This window comes from Delphinus delphis, chromosome 10 (assembly GCF_949987515.2).
Source record: "Delphinus delphis chromosome 10, mDelDel1.2, whole genome shotgun sequence".
In the NCBI taxonomy this organism is placed as follows: Eukaryota; Metazoa; Chordata; class Mammalia; order Artiodactyla; family Delphinidae; genus Delphinus; species Delphinus delphis.
The window spans coordinates 21,241,779-21,259,373 of NC_082692.2; the positions used below are offsets into that span (position 1 = coordinate 21,241,779).

At 39.6% G+C, this 17,595-nt stretch overlaps 1 protein-coding gene and 1 non-coding gene across 2 annotated transcripts; one reads left to right on the plus strand and one right to left on the minus strand.

Moving 5' to 3' along the window:
• The first annotated feature begins 361 nt into the window (after positions 1-361).
• On the plus strand, positions 362-443 carry TRNAS-GCU (transfer RNA serine (anticodon GCU)). Its single transcript has one exon. It is a non-coding gene; the product is annotated as a tRNA-Ser (tRNA).
• A 7,147-nt stretch (positions 444-7,590) lies between these two features.
• On the minus strand, positions 7,591-17,358 carry LOC132432741 (histone H2B type 1-J-like). The gene is made up of 3 exons (XM_060023492.1): positions 14,832-17,358; positions 7,906-7,946; positions 7,591-7,769 (listed from the first exon to the last, which is right to left on the minus strand). The coding sequence occupies exon 1, from the start codon at positions 17,334-17,336 to the stop codon at positions 16,956-16,958; it is 381 nt and encodes a 126-aa protein (XP_059879475.1). The 5' UTR covers positions 17,337-17,358; the 3' UTR covers positions 7,591-7,769; positions 7,906-7,946; positions 14,832-16,955.
• Between the last annotated feature and the right edge of the window lie 237 nt (positions 17,359-17,595).

Consider the following 17,595-nt stretch of genomic DNA (forward strand, 5'->3'; position numbering starts at 1 on the left):
GCTCTGGGAACCTCTGCCCCTGCGGACAGCCGGCCGCGCTCTCGGGCCGCGGGCCCAGGCTCCCCTGACGAGGGTTGGTGACAGCAAACTGGCCCAGCCCAGGTTGGGAGTGAAAGCCCAGGCAGATGTGTTTCTACCACGTCTCAACCAATTTTATGACTCCTGGGAAAGCTAAGCCCGTTTTTTGCCCCCGTCGCAGCTTTTCCATCCCAGTTCTTTGTCCATTCGTGTGGAAGCTAGCCACCTCCACGTCTCCCAGACGTCTCTAAGCCGTCTCCTAAGCGTCTTTCTCTCCGGGATAGCCAGCGAGTTCCCTAGTACAAACTCTGAAATAAGGCACGCCAAGAGGTCACTGTCAGAGGACGAGGTGGCCGAGTGGTTAAGGCGATGGATTGCTAATCCATTGTGCTCTGCACGCGTGGGTTCGAATCCCACCCTCGTCGGCTTGGCGCTTTGTTAAGGAGAAAAGAAACCCGTCTGTCCAGATCTGAACTTTGAATCCACCTAGGAGAAACGTGTCCTCCCTTCCCTACTCCCAGCTGTTATATGTGTGGATTTTCCCATTGATGGTTCCCAGTGATAGCTGATTGGCTTCTGATATTTGATAAAATTTCTTTATGTAGGTGGAGGAGGAGAAGAAAGTGAAAGACAGATGAAGCTGGTAGAAACTGGAGTCTGATCTCTCTAGTCCCTCATTTTAGAAGTCATTACTACAATTAGCATTAAAATAAATTCATCAAAAAGATATTCAACAGGACAAACACACCAAGGTAGAATTTCAATTACTTAGATTCTCAAGAACAAATCTACTGACCAAAATTGAAGAAATGTATAGCACTGAAGAGATGAGTACACGAGTTTTTTAAACATTAAGAAATTCAGAGGTAAGTTAGTTTCAAGTGACAACCACACAAACCTCTTTCCAAGAGGCCACAGGCAGGATGCAGCTTAAGGATGGAACCAAGAACCTGTTGCTGAAGATTGATTGGGTTGGACATTCCCAGACTGTACCCCTGAGGACTTGAAAATGAAGATGCCCCATGTAATGGCCACATGGAAAGGAGAAGCATGGTTTAGAGAGATTCAGAGGAACACAGTGTCCCAGGATTTGGTAGGGGAGATGATCGGAAAGTCTGGGAAGAGTGACTTGTAGGACCCTATCTGAGCCCAACTTTAAATGAATTGAAGGTTGAATCAATAGGAAACAATAAAGCAATATTTTACCCCATTCTGAGATTAATATTTGTTCTTTTGGGTAATAGATGCTACATACATGCCCTTCACTCTACCACATTGCCACTAAAGTACCCCAAACTGAAAGAAAGGGTGTCCTCTTTCCCTGAGGTACACATATTTAATGTTCTTAGCCTGCTAGGAAGTGACATCCTTGACTATACAAAGGGTGGGACTCTCACAAGCCACCAAGTGGACACCAGACAAATTTTCCTGCGAGCACTTCGCAGGTTCTAACGCATTTCCACTTGTGAACTAGAGTTCTTGTTCCTTACTTGTAGGCTTTTCATAACTAATTTTAAGAAAGTATATTGCAAATTTTCCTTTTCCTATTATATTTTAAGTTGACCAAAGAATTGAGTTTTTGCTTTTATTTTAAAAAACAGCTTTATTAAAGTAAAATTGGCATATGATGAACTGCATATATTTAAAGAGGTCATTTTAATGAATTTTGACATATGTATACACATGAAACCATGATCCCAATCAAGATAGTGAACTTATCTATCAGCCCTAAAATCTCATTGCCCCCTTTTTTTTTTTGCGGTACATGGGCCTCTCACTGTTGTGGCCTCTCCCGTTGTGGCTCCGGACGTGCAGGCTCAGCAGCCATGGCTCACGGGCCCAGCCGCTCCGTGGCATGTGGTATCCTCCCGGACCAGGGCACAAACCCGTGTCCCCTGCATTGGCAGGTGGACTCTCAACCACTGCGCCATTGTCCCCTTCTGTAATTCTTTTCTCCTGCTCCCTCTGTCCCCAATCCCCACAGGACAACTGATCTGCATTTTGTCACTATAGATTAACTCGCTTTTTCTAAAGTTTTGTATAAATATAGTTCAGTATGTACTTTACTTTGATTGACTCCTTTCATTCAGCCTAATTATTCTGAGATTTATCCATTTTATGTGTGTGGTGGACAGACCCCTCCCATGAGCCCCACATCCAGGTGTTTGGGCTTTTGTCTATGTCCTCCCCTTGAGTGTGAGTTGGACCTGGGACTTACTTTAACTAATAGAATATGGCAAAGATGATTGGATCATTCCTGTGATTATACTGAGCTATATAAGACTCATTCTTGCTAGCTGATTCACTCTAGAGAGTATCCTTGCTGGCTTCATGATGTAAATGGTCAAGGAGGGAAAGCCTACTTGGCAAGGAGCTTCAGGCACCTCTCGGAAGTGCAGGTAGCCCCTGAGAACTAAAAGATACTTCCAGCTAACAACCGGCAAGAAGTCTGTGCCCTCAGTCCTAAAGCTGCAAGGAAATAAATTCTGCCAACAACCTGAGGGGGCTTGGAAGCAGATTCTTCCCTAGCCAATTGAAGGGCAGCAGAATACGCCACCCCAAAATATGCCTCTTTGGCATAAGGATTATTTTGAGCTGATTATTTTTGAGAAGAAAACAAACACAGGAGATGCACTAAAAAACAGTAGACTTTACCCTTTTAAAAGGGAACTTAACATTTATAAGGGAAGTCTCCACTTGTAAGGGTGAATCCCTACCAGGAAGAGAAACTCTTATCAATGGAGAAAGTACCCGACTTAAATGTGCATAAGGACATTACCCTCGCGCACTGTGTTTTTCCTGATAACCTCCTGTAACTGACGTCCCCAGCCACCACCACCTTTCTTTTGTCTTTAGCTGAAGATGGCACTTAATGTAGTGGCTCGGGGCATTTCAGGGAGTAGTACTCAGTTTTCCTGGATATCTCCCATGCATATACAAGGTAAACATGCTGTAGGGGAGCCAAATTTGCCAGCCCAAGTGCATCCCTTCGGCATGAGGATTCATTTAGGCTGATTATTTTTAAGACACAAGACTCCAGGAGTTTTCCTTGTTGCCTCCTCCTTAACTGCCTAAAAGAATTTAGATAAAAGGGCTGTTGCAGACTAGAGCTATCACCAGAGGTATCTACAAAAAAATCTGGGCTAGTTGTGGCAGTGGGAAACTTGGCAGGGCATAGAGATCAGAGCTTACTCTATTTCCCATTGTCTCTGCCTGGCCTAGGAACATTTGTTTACTAAGCATATGTTTTCCCACCTCCATGTTAACTGCCTCCCTCCCCGCTGAATTGCCAAACCACTACCCCAACATCCTCTTTTGTCTTTAGCTGAGAATGGTATTTAAGATGAGGATTTTGACCATTTTGTCAAGTTACTCAGTTTTCCTGGGTCTCTCCCACATATACGTGTTATTAAAGTTTGGTTTGATCTTCTCTTGTTAAGCTGTCTCAAGTCCATTTAATCCTCACACCAGCCAGAATGTTACTGACTGGAGCCGGAACAGAACTCATATTTGGCTGCTCATCGCTCAAAAGTCAATGTTCAAGACACAAGCATTGGTGGAAAAAGAAAGATGCTTTATTTAGGAAGCCGGCAACCTGGGGAGATGGCAGACTTGCCTCGCAAAAAACCATCTCCAAGTCGCCAGTTAGAGGAAAAGCGTTCTATGGGGAAAAACTGGAAAGTTTCAGGGGTGGACTTCCTTTCCGATTTAGATGACTCTTTCTCTTTCCCATTCTCTCTCTCTTCTCCTCCCTTTCCCTCTCTCTCTCTCTCTCTCTCTCTGTCTCTCTCCCCTAAATAAAACAAATGAGACAATCCAGGGCAACAGTTTTGTGGAAAGAAATGAGTATCAGGCAGTACTAGACAATGAAAAACAAAATCCTGTACAGATTCGAAGCCAACACCTTTTGCTTACCAGTAGAATGCACAAAAAACAATCCCTATATTGTATTAAAATTAATTTATTTGATATGCGTCATATGGACAACTTTTAAGAGCATGCCAGTAGAATTTTAGAATTTGTCATTAAGTCACATATTGTTTGGAGCAGGAAACATATCAAGACAAAGTTCCTTGGTAGGAAACACTGTCAAGGCCTGAACACAGGAAACTGTCAATTGTGGAAAAGGAAAGATACAAATTGTCTGTTTTTCATTTCCTATCTTGACATCTATAAAAAGTTGTTCTAAAACAACAACAAAAACAACAACAACAAAAAAAACCACAGATCTTTCCACTCTCCAGAACAAATCAACAAATACTGAAGTTTACAAGCTAGGTGTTGAAAATGTGCTAGGTTACAGTGTGATAGTTACTGCTCTTGGGGAGATGGAGATGTTCAGAAAAGAAGCCACACGCACCCCCTAAAAATATATGGTGGGAAAGTAAAAACACAAAACAAGTATAAATAAAAAAGCTGTGGGAGTTTAGAGAAAAACAATATATCAGATCAAAGGAATCAAGAATGGGCATTAAAGAATAAAACTGAGGCAAGGAAAGAGTGTAGAGGCCACAGGCATGGAAATGGGAACTTCTCTCTGAGGAAAGAAGAACTTGTTTAATTGGGTATAAAACATTCATTCCGGATAGAAATGAATTTTTAGTGAGCTCGAAAATTGTACATAATGTTGAGTAATGGTTTGAAATTCAGATTAAGGGGATGGAAGATCTTTTGAAGAACTTTGAGCAGAGGAGTTACATTTCAAACTGAGTTTTGAAGTACACTTCTTTAGCTGTGTCAAAGATTACAAGATGATGTGACTAGAGGTGAAGAAACCAGAAGCTATTCAAACACGGAAGGGCCCCAGATGCTGGGCCATGTTCCTTCCATCAGCCTCTGAAGTAAGAGGTGGCCTATATGTGACACAGCATTTCCCCTACAGTACTATGTACCACGAATGGCTGAAGGAATGAGTGAAAAGAAAAAGAATGTGCAGGAATAATCTGCAAGATCTGGGAAGCCCTCGGAGGTGGGGATATCTCTTTAACTGGTGAAGGAATCCTCAAACCTGTAAATATGTTTTAAGAGAACTTGCAAGGACACATGGAGAAGGAACATGGAGAGAACATGAGCTGAGATGGAAGAAAGAACACACATTTTAGAGTCAAAAAAATTTGCTTTCCAGTACTGGCTTTGCCACTTACCAGCCATGTGACTTGAATTAATTTTCCCCTGAGCCTCAGCTTCACGTCTAAAAAGGGGGTAATGATATATGTTCATGAATAAATTAAATTAGATTAAATAAAACAATGTGAGTAATTCGATTTTTATCTTTCTGTGGTACACAGCACTGAATAGATAGTGGCGATTATTGCTATGAGGTCCTTTTGATGGTATTTTGAAGAGGATCTCAGGCCACGTGGTTCCAAGTGCAGATTTAAAGGCGTTTAGGCTGGAGGCAAGTTTGGCAGTAATTCGTCCCTTCATTGGTTGGACTAGATAGAATACTCCATCTACTATGGCCAGAGAGGAGACGATGGGCAGTGAAACTGATTGAAATTTTGGAAGGCAAGGGAGTTTGAGAAAATCGGAGCAGGTGAAGAAAAAAGACTAGCCAAATGCGAACACAACTGTCTCCACTCAGAAGTCCACAGGGTCCTACCGCTGGATGAGCAGCGAATGGCATCGACAGCACCGCCCTCTAGTGCTCGGTCCCTCTAACTGCAGGGGTGAAATGGGAGCCTTGGCCCATGTGGAGAAGTCCTTAGACACCAGTGTTTCTCTACTGGGAGAAATGTTAATTCAGAAAACAGTACTTTGAGGGGAGGGAGATTTGTCATTTCCTGTTAACTGCTACCCCTGAAACCAACCAGGCTGCATGTTTTTCCTGACAGAATGACGCTAAGTTTGAAATTCAGAGAGGGCAGACTATCTTGATGTGACACAATGAGTCACTTGCCTTATTTGGCATATAAAAATAAAATAAAATAATGTATGTACCAATAATCATTAATGAAAAAAATTTATGAAGAAGCAGCAATCCGAGTTTTAACAAAAGCAAAGGTTTTTACAGGGGAGAGAAAACTGGGAGTCACCAGAAGGAGCCCTCAGAGAATGGCAGGAAGTGAAGACAATTTGTCTTTGATCTGCTGAATCCCAAGGAAGGATTCCTTTTTTTTTCAGCAGGTGAAACAATTTTATTTCACAGTTGTCTTTAAAACCACAAAGACAATATGTTCTTCATATAAAAACGTTAGTTCAGATAACTATACTTTCTAGAAAATGATTATAGAGACGCTCTTAAAGAAAATGCACCCCAGGGCTTTCCTGTTGGCGCAGTGTTTGAGAGTCCGCCTGCTGAGGCAGGAGACATGGGTTCGTGCCCCGGTCCGGGAATATACCACATGCCGCGGAGCGGCTAGGCTCGTGAGCCATGGCCGCTGAGCCTGCGCGTCCGGAGCCTGTGCTCCGCAACGGGAGAGGCCACAACAGTGAGAGGCCTGCGTACAGAAAAAAAAAAAAAAGCACCCCATTATATGGTTTTGATGAAGTTGCTTGGAAAAAACTCACATCTGGACTGATTCCTAAAACATACCATTCCACCATTCTGCATCTTTTGGTTCAAAGTATATGTTATTGTCATCAATACATGTTCCTGCATTCTTACATGTATGATAATACATATATATACTGGTTTTTCTTTACTTTCTTTACACCCAAGGAAGTAAAGAAAATTCTTTGAGGGTCTCCCATAACAGCAGTGGAGCCAAGGAATATTACTTTATCCAGATATACTTTGTGCCAGGCACCGTTCTAGAAGCTTGGGGATACAGTAGTGATCAAAGTAGACCGAAGCAGAAAAATACATCTCTCAAGGGACTTACATTCTGGTGAAGAGGGCAGTATGGTGAAGATTATAAGCAAAAGAATAAGTAGAGTATATAGCATGCCAGATCTTGATACGTATTATGAAGAAAAATATAGTAATACGGATAGGAAATTTGCATGGGGCGGCTTAATTATTAAAGACGACAGTCAAAGAAGGCCTCACTGACAAGATGAATACTTGCATCAGGACCTCAATGTCCCTTATTACAAAGCATGGAAGTCCTATCTCAGGAAGGGAACAGGAATTCAGCCACCCCAGAGCTTTCTGGACCAGGTTCATCGAAGAGTCCCAGGCTTCCTCTCAAATAAGCATCAGGCTTATTTTCAGGGAAGATGCAGCCAGTGTAGGAAAAGGTTTGGCGTCATGTTACCCTCCTAGGGTCACTGGCTCAGGTGCACCTGCTGAGAAGTTTCAGCCACTCTACTTACTAATAGGAAAGAGCTCCAAGCTAGATAATGAGAAAAGCAAGGGGCAGAACCGTGAGAGGAATATAGCCATTGGCCATTTATGTTAATGGGGACAGAATAGAATCCACGCTTACATATTTGTGTTTGTATAAAGAAATTCCAGATGGGTACACAGGAAACTAATAAACGTGGTTCTTTGTTATTGATGGGGGAACTGGGCAGATGAGGACTGTGTTTGAAATAGGATTGTTTATTGTATTATTTATATATGCAATTATTAAACCCTAGCAATGGACTGCCTAGTAGAAACCACAAAACAATATTAGCTACATTTTCTTAAAGGGCCACAAGATGGCAATAGCGTTTCTTGTTTGTCGAGCCTGGGAGATGGGAGGAGGGGACCGCTGCGGCTATGAGCTCCTCCCTTGTGCAAATGGCCTTCTTGTTCCCTTAGTTCAGTTGCCGGAATTTCTCTTTGCCAGCACTTGATTCCTCTCATTGTCACCCCTTGTTGACTGAAAGAGAATTATCTTCGTTAATTGGGCCAGCTTTTTTGAAAACTTGTTTTTGGGGGGGGGGGGTAAGGGGGAGGGAAGCGGGGAAAGGATTATGGACATCTTTAAGTATACCCCAAAGTACACGAAAACATACCTCCAGGTGTCCATCAGACATGCTTCAACAATTACCAACATCTGCTTTGTTTCATTATCCAGGTGTACATTGTGGGAGAGGGTAGCAGTGTAAAGAAATCATAAACATATTTTTTTCAATCATGAATATTTTCACAAACATCCTAACGGATACAGAGTTAAATAAAATACAAGATTTTCTCACCTAAGAAAAATTTTAAATGATTTTTAACATCATCCAATATCTAGTACTAAAAAAAAAATCCTCAATGGCCTCAAATATTTTTTTACAATGATTTTGTCTGAATGGTATTCCATTAGATCTACAAATGGTATTTGGTTACTGTGTCTTTTAAATCTATTTTAATTCATGACGTTTAACCAAATCTGAGTTTGCTATTTGGAAAAGGAGTTGAGAAACTATAATCTGGGTGATGGGAATGCTCATTGTCCATGGGTGGTCATTGCTTGCAGACCTTTTCTCTGAAAAGTGATGGGGGAAATAAGGGTTTTCTTAAAAGGAAAAAAAAAAAAAAGATCCTACTGATGTTTTCCATTCAAATTTAAGTCAAAAGCGTTTTTTACTTAACACTTTTAAATAGATTTTTATTGGAGTATAATTGCTTCACAATACTGTGTTAGTTACTGTTGTACAACAAACTGAATCAGCCATATGCATACACATATCCCCATATCCCCTCCCTCTTGAGCCTCCCACCCACCCTCCCTATCTCACCCCTCTAGGTCATCGCAAAGCACCGAGCTGATCTCCCTGTGCTATGCTGCCGCTTTCCACTAGCTCACTATTTTACATTTTTTAATGTATATATGTCAATGCTACTCTCACTTCACCCCAACTTCCCCCTCCCCACTGTGTCCTCAAGTCCATTCTCTATGTCTACGTCTTTATTCCTGCCCTGCCACTAGGTTCATCAGTACCATTTTTTTTAACTTAACATCTTTAAGGTTATAATTGAAATTCTTTTATTCTGAAAATCTTAGTTTCTTATATGATAAAAAAAATGACTTGTTTTCTCTATAGACAAAATAAGAAAAGACATCTTAACACTTTAATTATTCTGAATTAGAAAGTAGAATGAAGAGAAGAAAGGTTTGAACCTACTAAAATCTGACCTTGAGTGAGGTCAAGGTCAGATTTTAGTAGAAATAGACTTTTCAACTCTTTCCTCATTTAAAATTGATATTCACTAATATTCTGTCCTTCCCAAATTAAGAAAGAACATAGAAGTCTTGATGCTGCAAAATAATTTAAAAAGAAAATGCCTCCTCTAATGAAGTGTAACATAACACTCTTATCTTCATGGTTAGAACTTTTGTTTCTTGTTTAAGAAATCCTTTGGTACTGTGAGATATTTTCTTAGCTTACCTTCTAAAAAGGCTTAATGGTTTTCCTTTTACATTTAAGGGTCTTTTTTCCTCTGTGGGTAACCAATTGTCCTGATAAATTTTTGAACAGCTTATCTTTTCCTCACTTACCTCACCATTTTCATTTCTAAAGATTCAACAAAAAATTAGATACGATCTTTGCCTCTCTATCTAATTCAGCTGGTAAATGTGTCCATTTCTGTGCAATACCACCCAGTATTATAGCTATATGACTCTTTTTTTATCACTAAATCATATTCTACCTCCTCAGGAGTTTCTTGGATTTTTTTTTACCCTTTTGATCCTCAGATAAATGTTAGAATTAACTTCCAAATTCCAAAACTAGGATTTTGACTGAAATTACCTGATTTTGTCAGTCCTCCTTTGGATACTAAAACTTCTTAAAAAAAAAAAAGTAAAATAAACACAGCAGAGATGCAAGGATGGAAAGTGAAACTTTTTCAAGTTGGTAATTAAGTAAGTGTAATAGCAGTGGTACCACTCCATTTCTACCTCTTAGTTTTGTTTTGTTTTGTTTTAAAGAAGATGTTGGGGGTAGGAGTTAATTAATTAATTAATTAAATTTGCTGTATTGCGTCTTCATTTCTGTGCGAGGGCTTTCTCTAGTTGTGGCAAGCGGGGGCCACTCTTCATCGCGGTGCGCGGGCCTCTCACTATCGCGGCCTTTTGTTGCGGAGCACAGGCTCCAGACACGCAGGCTCAGTAGTTGTGGCTCACGGGCCTAGTTGCTCCCCGGCATGTGGGATCTTCCCAGACCAGGGCTCGAACCCGTGTTCCCTGCATCGGCAGGCAGATTCTCGACCACTGTGCCACCAGGGAAGCCCTACCTCTTAGTTCTTTAACAAATGTGTTTTGACAAGGGGAGAAATTACACCAATTCTTTGTCACTATTCAGCACACATACAGTATCCAGTTGAACAGGACTCCAGTAAAACTGCTAGGTGCCACTTTGAGTCTCCCAATAATTGATAAGGCTGCTTCTTTATCAACGAAGGATGTGGTACACATTAAGACTGCAGTAAAATAGGAACATACATATCGATAATTACCTTAAAGGTAACTGGATTAAATGCTCCAACCAAAAGACATAGATTGGCTGAATGGCTACAAAAACAAGAGCTGTATATATGCTGTCTACAAGAGACCAACTTCAGACCTAAGGACACATACAGATTGAAAGTGGGGAGATGGAAAAAGATATTCCATGCAAATGGAAATCAAAAGAAAGCTGGAGTAGCAATTCTCATATCAGACAAAATAGACTTTAAAACAAAGACTATTACAAGAGACAAAGAAGGACACTACATAATGATCAATGGATCGATCCAAGAAGGCGATATAACAATTGTAAATATTTATGGACCCAACATAAGAGCACCTCAATACATAAGGCAAATACTAACAGCCATAAAATGGGAAATCGACAGTAACACAATCATAGTAGGGGACTTTAACACCCCACTTTCACCAATGGAAAGATCATCCAAAACGAAAATAAATAAGGAAACACAAGCTTTAAATGATACATTAAACAAGATGGACTTAATTGATATTTATAGGACATTCCATCCAAAAGCAACAGAATACACATTCTTCTCAAGTGCTCATGGAACATTCTCCAGGATAGACCATACCTTGGGTCACAAATCAAGCCTTGGTAAATTTAAGAAAATTGAAATCGTATCAAGTATCTTTTCTGGCCACAACGCTATGAGACTAGACATCAATTACAGGAAAAAATCTGTAACAAATACAAATACATGGAGGCTAAACAACACACTACTTAATAACCAACAGATCACTGAAGAAATCAAAGAGGAAATAAAAAAATACCTAGAAACAAATGACAATGAAAACACGACGACCCAAAACCTATGGGATGCAGCAAAAGCATTTTGAAGAGGGAAGTTTATAGCAATACAATCCTACCTTAACAAGAAACACCTCAAATAAACAACCTACCTTGCACCTAAAGCAATTAGAGAAAGAAGAACAAAAAAACCCCAAAGTTAGCAGAAGGAAAGAAATCATAAAGATCAGATCAGAAATAAATGAAAAAGAAATGAAGGAAATGATAGCAAAGATCAATAAAACTAAAAGCTGGTTCTTTGAGAAGATAAACAAAATTGATAAACCATTAGCCAGAGTTATCAATAAAAAAAGGGAGAAGACTCAAATCAATAGAATTAGAAATGAAAAAGGAGAAGTAACAACTGCCATGACAGAAATACAAAGGATCATGAGAGATTACTACAAGCAAATATATGCCAATAAAATGGACAATCTGGAAGAAATGGACCAATTCTTAGAAAAGCACAACATTCCAAGACTGAACCAGGAAGAAATAGAAAATATGAACAGACCAATCACAAGCACTGAAATTGAAACTGTGATTTAAAATCTTCCAACAAACAAAAGCCCCGGACCAGATGGCTTCACAGGCGAATTCTATCAAACATTTAGAGAACAGCTAACACCTATCCTTCTCAAACTCTTCCAAAATATAGCAGAGGGAGTACCACTCCCAAACTCATTCTATGAGGCCACCATCACTCTGATATCAAAACCAGACAAAGATGTCACAAAGAAAGAAAACTACAGGCCAATATCACTGATGAACATAGATGCGAAAATCCTCAACAAAATACTAGCAAACAGAACCCAACAGCACATTAAAAGGATCATACACTATGATCAAGTGGGGTTTATCCCAGGAATGCAAGGATACTTCAATATGCACAAATCAATCAATGTGATACACCATATTAACAAACTGAAGAAGAAAAACCATATGATCATCTCAGTAGATGCAGGGAAAACTTTCGACAAAATTCAACACCTATTTATAATAAAAACTCTCCAGAAAGTAGGCACAGAGGGAAATTACCTCAACATAATAAAGGCCATATATGACAAACCCACAGCCAACATCGTCCTCAATGGTGAAAAACTGAAACCATTTGCACTAAGATCAGGAACAAGACAAGGTTGCCCACCATCACCACTATTATTCAACATAGTTTTGGAAGTTTTAGCCACAGCAATCAGAGAAGAAAAAGAAATAAAAGGAATCCAAATTGGAAAAGAAGTAGAGCTGTCTCTGTTTGCAGATGACATGATACTATACATAGAGAATCCTAAAGATGCTACCAGAAAACTACTAGAGCTAATCAATGAACTTGGTAAAGTAGCAGGATACAAAATTAATGCACAGAAATCTCTTGCATTCCTATACACTAATGATGAAAAATCTGAAAGTGAAATTAAGAAAACATTCCCATTTACCATTGCAACAAAAATAATAAAATATCTAGGAATAAACCTACCTAAGGAGACAAAAGACCTGTATGCAGAAAATTATAAGACACTGATGAAAGAAATTAAAGATGATACAAATAGATGGAGAGATATACCATGTTCTTGGATTGGAAGGATCAAGACAGTATGGTACTGGCACAGAAATAGAAATATAGATCAATGGAACAGGATAGAAAGCCCAGAGATAAGCCCACGCACATATGGTCACCTTATCTGTGATAAAGGAGGCAAGAATATACAGTGGAGAAAAGACAGCCTCTTCAATAAGTGGTGCTGGGAAAACTGGACAGCTACATGTGATAGAATGAAATTAGAACACTCCCTAACACCATACACAAAAATAAACTCAAAATGGATTAAAGACCTAAATGTAAGGCCAGACACCATCAAACTCTTAGAGGAAAACATAGGCAGAACACTGTATGACATAAATCACAGCAAGATCCTTTTTGACGCACCTCCTAGAGAAATAGAAATAAAAATAGAAATAAACAAATGGGACCTAATGAAACTTAAAAGCTTTTGCACAGCAAAGGAAACCATAAACAAGCCGAAAAGACAACCTTCAGAATGGGAGAAAATATTTGCAAATGAAGCAACTGACAAAGGATTAATCTCCAAAATTTACAAGCAGCTCATGCAGCTCAACATTAAACAAACAAACAAACAAAAAAACCCAACCCAATCCAAAAATGGGCAGAAGACCTAAATAGACATTTCTCCAAAGAAGATATACAGATTGCCAACAGACACATGAAAGAATGTTCAACATCATTAATCATTAGAGATTTGCAAATCAAAAGTACAATGAGATACCATTTCATAACGGTCAGAATGGCCATCATCAAAAACTCTACAAACAATAAATGCTAGAGAGGGTGTGGAGAAAAGGGAACCCTCTTGCACTGTTGGTGAGAATGTAAATTGATACAGCCACTATGGAGAACAGTATGGACATTCCTTAAAAAACTAAAAATAGAACTACGATATGACCCAGCAATCCCACTACTGGGCATATACCCTGAGAAAACCATAATTCAAAAGAAGTCATGTACCAAAATGTTTATTACTGCTCTATTTACAATAGCCAGGACATGGAAGCAACAGAAGTGTCCATCAACAGATGAATGGATAAAGGTGATGTGGAACATATATAAAATAGAATATTACTCAGCCATAAAAAAGAACGAAACTGAGTTATTTGTAGTGAGGTGGATGGACCTAGAGACTGCCATACAGAGTGAAGTAAGTCAGAAAGAGAAAAACAAATACCGTATGCTAACACATATATATGAAATCTAAAAAAAAAAAAAAAAAAAAAAGGTCATGAAGAACCTAGGGGCAAGATGGGAATAAAGATGCAGACCTACTAGAGAATGGACTTGAGGATATAAGGAGGGGGAAGTTGGGACAAAGTGAGAGTGGCATGGACATATATACACTATCAAACATAAAATAGATAGCTAGTGGGAAGCAGCCGCATAGCACAGGGAGATCAGCTGGGTGCTTTGTGACCACCTAGAGGGGTGGGATAGGGAGGGTGGGAGGGAGGGAGATGCAAGAGGGAAGAGATATGGGGACATATGTATATGTATAACTGATTCACTTTGTTATAAAGCAGAAACTAACACACCATTGTAAATCAATTATATTCCAATAAAGATGTTAAAAAAAAAAAAAGCCTGCAGTAAGTCTCATTGCCATTTGTACATTGCCTTACTTTTTCTCTATAATGTATTGAGATCAGTTAAAAAAATTCTGTGAGATGTGAGGTATAAAGTATTCATTAAGTCCACAGATAGTCTTGCTAGCAACAACATAAGAGAAAGTGAAGCACATCCAAATCTAGAATAAGTGTCTACCTCATTGAAGACAAATCCCTGCCTCATCCAGGACAAAATTTATTGAAATTAATGGATAGTTTGTAAATGTAGTTATTACTAATTGAGTATTTTCCATATATCATCAACAATTGAAAATAAAATTAACAGAAATTTGTATTATAATGAAATTAACTTTAACATAACAAAGATAAAGTTATAATTGAAGAACAGATATCTGCATGGCATCTACATATAGAGCCACTAATCTTTTGACAGACTCTGTCAGTGTGTCTCTATTAACTTCTGAGGGAATGGGTGCCTTGATTTCAATAAGCGTTGTAGATTAGTTTAGAAAGAAATATGTGTACAGTAGAAAAGGAAATATAATCATTTAATGTACCTTGAAAAAAAGTCCTTTACAGCCAGCTGGTTCATCTAAGGCAATAGTCAAGGCGTCATCCTGATTTGTGACCTCTGGGGAAGACCTGGCAGTTAGTTCTAAGTATTGTGAGCAACAAATGTCTATTTCTTTTGTGATAAGATACACCACAACGTACATTTTTTCAAATGACATACTGTGTTAGTTTAGCCTTGAACGATGAGATAAACTGATAGCATTTGGTTTTTCAAGCAAAGGAGTAAATCCTCCCCTTACTCATAAGGGAATTCCATCAAGGTGCAAACAGGCCCAAAGATGAAGATTTGATTTATTTACCTGGTTTATATATCTCTTAGGCAGTTTAATTTTCTGCGTAATAGGAGAATTGGCTGGGACTTTTCAACTTGATAGTTTTCAAAAATTTAGTCTTTATGAATTTTCATCTGGGGATAAAGGATGACTCACCTTTTATTCCAATCCCTCTCCTTCTTCCACAGATTTTATTCTGATTGCTATATACTAAAAGACAAAGAAACAACCGAAAAAGTATTTAGCTTGGAAATTATCATCTAATTATTTGGATTAATGGAGAAGATGGGAGGCTCACGTGACACATGACACAACAAGAAACAAAAATCATTTATGTTCTGTTTATTTACAGGACTCGGTTACCATTAGTGTGGGATGGAGATGGTGAAAGAAAATAACTTTTTTTCTTTCTTCCTTTCTTTATTTTTCATGTCATGATGAGTGTACATTCTCTATATGGAAACACACAACAAGCCAGTTAGTAGCAACTCAAATAGATATATGAGACACTATGGAGGCAGTTTCCAAATTCTGGACAAGCTGTTAGAAAAAGCTCAAAAAAGGGAAGAAATTTCAGAGGGCAGGCAAGGCTGAAGTGGGCGTTGAAACATGGGTAGGCTTTGGGTCAACAAAGGGGAAGAGTACATTTGACAGTGGATTTAACAAATATTAATTGCTTTTAGACATTATTACTATGCTAAATTTAGATCCATTTTAGATAAATTAGGTAACTTATTTACGTAAATTAAATTCATTGAAAATCACAACCTAAATAAAAAATCAGCCATAGTGGAAGCTTCCAAACTTTATAGATAATGGCTTTTGACCTAAAAGAGACACGTAAGCATTGTTGAGTGCCTGGTTCTCATTTATGACAACCTGAACGACGCGGAATTTGGTTTTCTTCACTGGTTCCAGGCAAAGCTAAAATAGCATTAAAAATACCAACCAAAGCAACTTTAAAATAGAAACGGATTTTTTTTCAGAAAAAAGTTTGAGATAAACGCCCTCAAGCTTCTCGCCTTCATCGGACCCCAAATAGTCATGTTTAGTCTTGCAATGTTTCCAATTATATGGATATAGGGCAAAACGAAAGCAATATTCTAATTAGAAATAAAGCGCTGGTATTTCTCAGGCTGAATATCACATCCACCAAGTTCCCTTCTTTCTAAAGAAAATTTTGATTTTTAATTAAATCTCATTCTCGAAAGGGAAAAAGCACTAAGAAAAAGACAAAAATGAAAAAAGCAGGAACTACCCGAAAATGTTTATTAAAGAGCTTCTGTGTGCTAGACTGAGAAGCAGGAAGTGGATTCCTCCCGCGCACCGAAAGCCCCGGCCTCTTCCTGGATGCCGGCAACCAATCAGGCCGTGGAGGGAAAGAGCGGGCACCCGGGCAAATTTAAACTGCCCGCGCAATCTCTGCACCCCGCAGGAATCCAATTCTTTGTCCCAGAGCCATGAGTATTTGGATTTACTACGAATTTAAAAATTAACTCCTCCCTCGTTACTTAACCCTAAATGGTAACAGAATTGGTATCTGAACCCTTTTAAATATACGAAGTACCTAAACGACAATGAAAAGGCCAGGGCAGGGTTACAAGGAGTTCCAGAGCTTTGCCAAGGTCAGGTAACATTTTTGAGTTTAGCGTATCTCAAGCTTACCGTGACAGTAAAGTCCTAAAGGACTGTTCAGTAATTGCTGTACTTCGCAGACTAAATACTGTAATGAGCTACGAAGGCCCAGCGCAGAAACAAAACCAGCACCAGCTCTCTCTATTGAGCATATGGTGGCTCTTAAAAGAGCCGTTAAATTATTCGCAGCCAACTCACTGTTTACTTGGCGCTGGTGTACTTGGTGACAGCCTTGGTGCCCTCGGACACGGCGTGCTTGGCCAGCTCCCCGGGCAGCAGCAAGCGCACGGCCGTCTGGATCTCCCTGGACGTGATGGTCGAACGCTTGTTGTAATGCGCCAGGCGCGACGCCTCGCCCGCGATGCGCTCGAAAATGTCGTTGACAAACGAGTTCATGATGCCCATGGCCTTAGACGAGATACCGGTGTCCGGGTGGACCTGCTTCAGCACCTTGTACACATAGATGGAATAACTCTCCTTGCGGCTGCGTTTGCGCTTCTTACCATCTTTCTTCTGCGCCTTAGTTACCGCCTTCTTGGAGCCCTTTTTCGGAGCAGGAGCAGATTTAGCTGCTTCCGGCATGATGAAAAGCGACTCTAAAGAGTTTAAGGAAAAGAGAAATAGCGTGGTAAAAGACACGATGTGTCCCTTTTATATAGAAACTCTTATGCAAATAAGGTGATAAGTTAACGTCTTGTGTCTGATTGGTGGCTGTTTAAGAAGCCGTAAGAAATTAGTTCTACCCAATCACAACGCAAGAATCCTAATGCCGCCTTTCCATTGGTTAAAATGAAGCCACAATCCTAACCAATGACATACCTCTTTTATCGCGCCCAATAAG

Coding starts and splice junctions, on each gene's coding strand:
- LOC132432741 (XM_060023492.1), bottom strand. CDS start 17,336: ATGCCGGAAGCAGCTAAATCTGCTCCTGCTCCGAAAAAGGGCTCCAAG.